Genomic DNA, 4,612 nt, shown 5'->3' with positions numbered 1-4,612 from the left:
ACAGTCAACCTTGGTTCCATCACCTGAGCCCCTTTATGGCCTCCCATTTCTGATTATATGGTCAAGAGTAAGCCCTGAGCACAGCAGGATGTGTCCCGAAAACAAGACAATCTGGAGATTTTGGTACACATGGGCTTGAAAAGATTAGTCTAGATGAGGCTGGGAGGCGGGGCGAGGAGGCGGGGCGGGGAGGCGGGACTGGGAGGCGGGGCGGGGCGGGGAGGCGGGACGGGGAGGCGGGGCGAGGGGGGGTTGTGGTGATAGGTAAGAGGGAAGAGTGTGGCACACGAAGTAGCCTCCATGTGGACCTTTGAGATGCCCCTTCCCCCAGTCTCGCATGTTGGCTATGTCCAGGGTCAGTTTATGCTATTATTAATGTTCACAAAAATCTGAGTGATGGTTTCAGCTTGACAGATGAGCAGTCTGTGGTGGGTCCTTTGGGGTGTAAGTTCTCTACCCCAGGCTCTATTTCTTTGCTTCATTCTTTCCTTAAATGCTTTTTAATCATTTTCCCGGGTGAAATAAATGAGCAAGCTGGATGCCATTTGCACTTCAGGCATTTGACAATCTATTATGGGTATGGGAAGGTCCCACCAAAATATACTCTCGGTAGCTTGCCGTGCTCTCCGAGAGGGGTGGAGGAATTGAACCCGGGTCGGCTGCGTTCAAGCCTAATGCCCTACCTACTGTGCTATTGCTCCAGCCCACAACAAAAGAGAATAGTAAGAAAGCAAAAAGGCTTTCTTACTATTGCTTTTGTACTGGCTGGGAAAAATATTTGCATATATACCACAGTTTAATACCCAAGGTATATGAAGAATTTATGCAACTGAAATGTAAAAGAAAATCAAAGATGGGACCAATACGATAGTAGAGTGGGTAGGGTACTTGCCTTGCATGGTGCCAATCTGGATTCTATCCCAACTACCCTGCATCATCCCTGAGTCATTCCTGGGTATCCATATCATAAAAGATATGACAAATACTCTTTTCTTGAATATATCTATCTATCTATCTATCTATCTATATATATATATCAGGTCTGTTAGAGTGCTTTCACATTTTACAATTATTTTTTGTTTGTTTAGGTTTCTGTTTCTGGTTTTGATTTTGGACTACACTGGCAGTGCTCAGTACCTTCTCCTGCCTTTGTGTTCAGAAGCCATTCCTTGCTGTGATCGGGGGACTATCTGTGGTGCCAGAGATTATACCAGGTAAACCAAGTCAGCCTCGTACCAGAAAACCCACTATACTATCACTCTGCCCATGTTTGATTTTTTTTTTTTTTTTGCTTTGGATCACACCCAGAGGTTCTCAGGGCATGCTCCTGGTTCTATGCTCTGGAATCACTCCTGTTGATGATCAGGAGGCCAAATGTGTGGCAGAGGGCCACATCCAGATTGGGACCACACAATTGGTACAGCAGCTGCTGTAGGGTGGGTGTGTTGGGCCATACCCTACCCTTTGTTTCTCTGATTACCACTGGCAGATCCTGAGGAACAGTAGGGTGTGGCCCTGAAAGAAAAAAAAACACAAATTGACCTCTCCTATACAAGCAGCCTTAAATTCAAGTGCTCTAAATCTTGGCTTCTAACTTGGGATTCTATCTTGGAGAAGAGATCATCCTGGCTGGAAAAATGGCACCTCCGAGTTCCCCAGGCCCCAAGGGCTCATCAGCTGCAAGCGTTCCTCAGCCTGAGGAGGAGATGGTGCTGCCTGGCTTCCCGGACATCGACAGCTTCATGAAGTTTGCTCTAAGGTCAGTGGAGGCAGTCATTAAGGCATCTGGGAGCCTGCCAAAGTCTGGCCCAGAATATGATTTTTACCAAAGTTTTCCTGGCTTCCAAGCATTGTGTGAGACTCAAGGAGACAGAATACTTGAGGGCATGAGCAGAATGATGCAGTACTACGTGTGTCAGAGCAACATCAAGGATTGCAGGAAAGTGACGGACTTGGAAGACAATTTTGATTTATTGGTTGACGCCAATGATGCTATTCTGGATGGAGTGGACATTTTACTGGATGAAGCTTCAGGCATGAAGAAGCATCAGCAGCCTGTCCTCCCCATAGGATCACAAGCCCGCCAAATGATCGTGTCCAGCTGGAACCGGAAAGTAGGAGAATCTGGCAAAAAAACAAAATCTGAACCCTTCCGGCTGCTTCACGTGAAGAACATCATCCGACCGCAGCTTAAATTCCGAGAGAAGATCGACAATTCCAACACCCCATTTGTTCCGAAGATCTTCATCAAGCCCAACGCCCTGAAACCTCTCCCTCGGGCGCTGTCTAAGGAGAGTCGGGAGCACACCAAGAACCAATCAGAGGACCCGGATGTGCCACCGGCCCTGGTCCACTTCCTCCACCAGCAGCGGACACAGCAGGTAGAGCAGGACGTGTTCGCACACCCCTATCAGTACGAACTGGATCACTTTACGCCCCCAGAGTGGGCGCTTCAGAAACCGCAGCCCCAAGCCTACAAGCCCCTGGAGGACACTGCCTGCCACTTGGTGACCTCGCTGGACCAACTCGTGCAACTCAACGCGACGCTCCTGGCCTGTTGGGAATTTGCGGTGGACTTGGAGCATCACTTTTACCGCAGCTTCCTGGGCCTGACCTGCCTGATGCAGATTTCCACGCGCACCGAAGACTTCATCATCGACACGCTGGAGCTGCGCAGCGACATGCACCTCCTCAACGAGAGCTTCACAGACCCTGCCATCGTGAAGGTCTTCCACGGCGCTAACTCAGACATAGAATGGCTGCAGAAGGACTTCGGGCTGTACGTGGTGAACATGTTCGACATGCAGCAGGCAGCGCGCCTTCTTCGGCTGGGCCAGCACTCCCTGGACCACTTGCTGAAACGCTACTGCAACGTGCAGGTGAACAAGCAGTATCAGCTGGCCGACTGGAGGGTGCGCCCTTTGCCGGAGGAAATGCTCCACTATGCCCGCGAGGACACCCACTACCTGCTCTACATCTACGACTGCATGAGGCTGGAGCTGTGGGCTGCTGCCAGCGAGCAGCCCTCGAAGGCCCGGGTGGTGTGGCAGCGCAGTAGGGACATCCGCCTCCGGAAGTTCGCCAAACCCCTCTTCACGGATGAGTCCTACCTGAAGCTGTATGAGAAGCTGAAGACGCCTCTTAATACGCAGCAGCTGACAGCCTTCCGGCTGCTGTTCGCCTGGAGGGATCACCTGGCAAGGAGGGAGGATGAGAGTTGCTGCTATGTCTTGCCCAACCGCATGATGCTGAAGATCTCAGAAGAGCTGCCCGAGGAGCCCCAGGGCATCATTGCCTGCTGCACCCCCGTCCCGCCTCTGGTATGGCAACAACTTAACGAGCTGCACCTTCTCATCCAGAAGGCGCGAGGAACCCCTCTGTGCCAGTCGGAAGTTGCCACCGGACTGAGGAGGAGAGCACTGCTGCCCCATCCCGAGAGGCCTGAAAATGTTCTCGTTGGACCTCACGACCGCTCCAACGCTTGGTCGAGTGACTGCCCTGCCGTCCCCACCAATGAGCCCGTCCCGGGCCAGATGCAGGCCGGACTCTTCCCAGCCCAGCACGAAGAGAAGACCCTGCTGGCACCAGCCGCTTCGTTGCCACGGCCGCGGACACCTTGTTTAATGAGGCAAGTGCAGAGCAAAAGGACAAAACCCAGAAGAAAGTCCAGCCAGTGATGCAGTACTTGGAGAACCCATTCGGGATGCTTCCGCAGGCGCTCCAACACCATGCCCACATTTCCCAGGCAGCCAAGGCCGACCCTTCCTCCAGCATCAATGAAATCAGCGAGCGCTGGGAGCTGGCCAGCCAGGCGCAGGGACAGAAAGACTCTAAGGACACCGCCAGGAAGAGGGCAGCCCAGGCGACAGCCGCCCAAGACGAGGCCAAGGAAGGGTCGCAGACCCCTCCCCAGCCGGCTCTGTCGCTCAGCCAGCAGATCGCCCTGGAAAACGCTGCCAAGAAGAGAGAGCGAACAAGTGACCCCAGAGCCCCTGAACAGAAAAAAGAGGAGAAATGGTCCAAACTGGCTGAGAAGCCCAAGGACCCCAGAGAGGCGCGGGAGAAAGCTTCTACTTCCTTTGACTACTGCAAGCCAAACGTCCAGGCGTTTGCTGGAAACAGCAAGTCCCAACCGGCCTCCCAGTTTGACCCCGGTAAGCAGATCGTGGCTGGCAAGAAATGCTTCGCAGCCAAAGAACTCCAACAGACCGCGGGAAACAAAAGCATGTCCTTCGTTCCCCGTGAGTTGAACAGAGGGTTCAGATGCAACTGGCCCAGGAGACCGTGTCCGCCAGCCTTCCGGGTTCTTCCCGGGACTGGGAGGCAACGGCCTTGGGATGGTTTTGTATACCATCCCAATTTTAACACTGTTAGAAATAATTGTTACTGGGAAAAAGAATAACTAAACTGGAGCTTGTGACCCCATGTGCGGTCATGTATTTGAATAGGTGGTAGTAAAGAATCTTTTTTCATTTGTTTTTCTTGTTTGTTTTTGGGTTATATCCAGTGGTACTCAGCATTTATGCCTGGGTCTGTACTCAGGAATTACACCGGGCAGGCTTGAGGGACCATGTGGGGTGCTGTGGATCAAACTGGGGCTGGCTGTGGGGAC

The 4,612-nt window shown here is 52.5% G+C and overlaps 1 protein-coding gene across 1 annotated transcript; it reads left to right on the top strand.

Annotated features, from left to right (window-relative positions):
* Positions 1-1,637: 1,637 nt before the first annotated feature.
* LOC130028170 (exosome component 10-like) lies at positions 1,638-4,402 on the top strand. Its single transcript, XM_056118878.1, is given in 2 exon segments — positions 1,638-3,578; positions 3,581-4,402. Coding segments are annotated over 2 exon segments (2,763 nt in total).
* Positions 4,403-4,612: the final 210 nt, after the last annotated feature.

Source organism: Sorex fumeus, unplaced genomic scaffold (assembly GCF_029834395.1).
Source record: "Sorex fumeus unplaced genomic scaffold, SorFum_2.1 ptg000039l, whole genome shotgun sequence".
NCBI lineage: Eukaryota > Metazoa > Chordata > Mammalia > Eulipotyphla > Soricidae > Sorex > Sorex fumeus.
The sequence above is the reverse complement of the archived record's forward strand: the minus strand, read 5'-3'. Positions and strand labels throughout refer to the sequence as shown.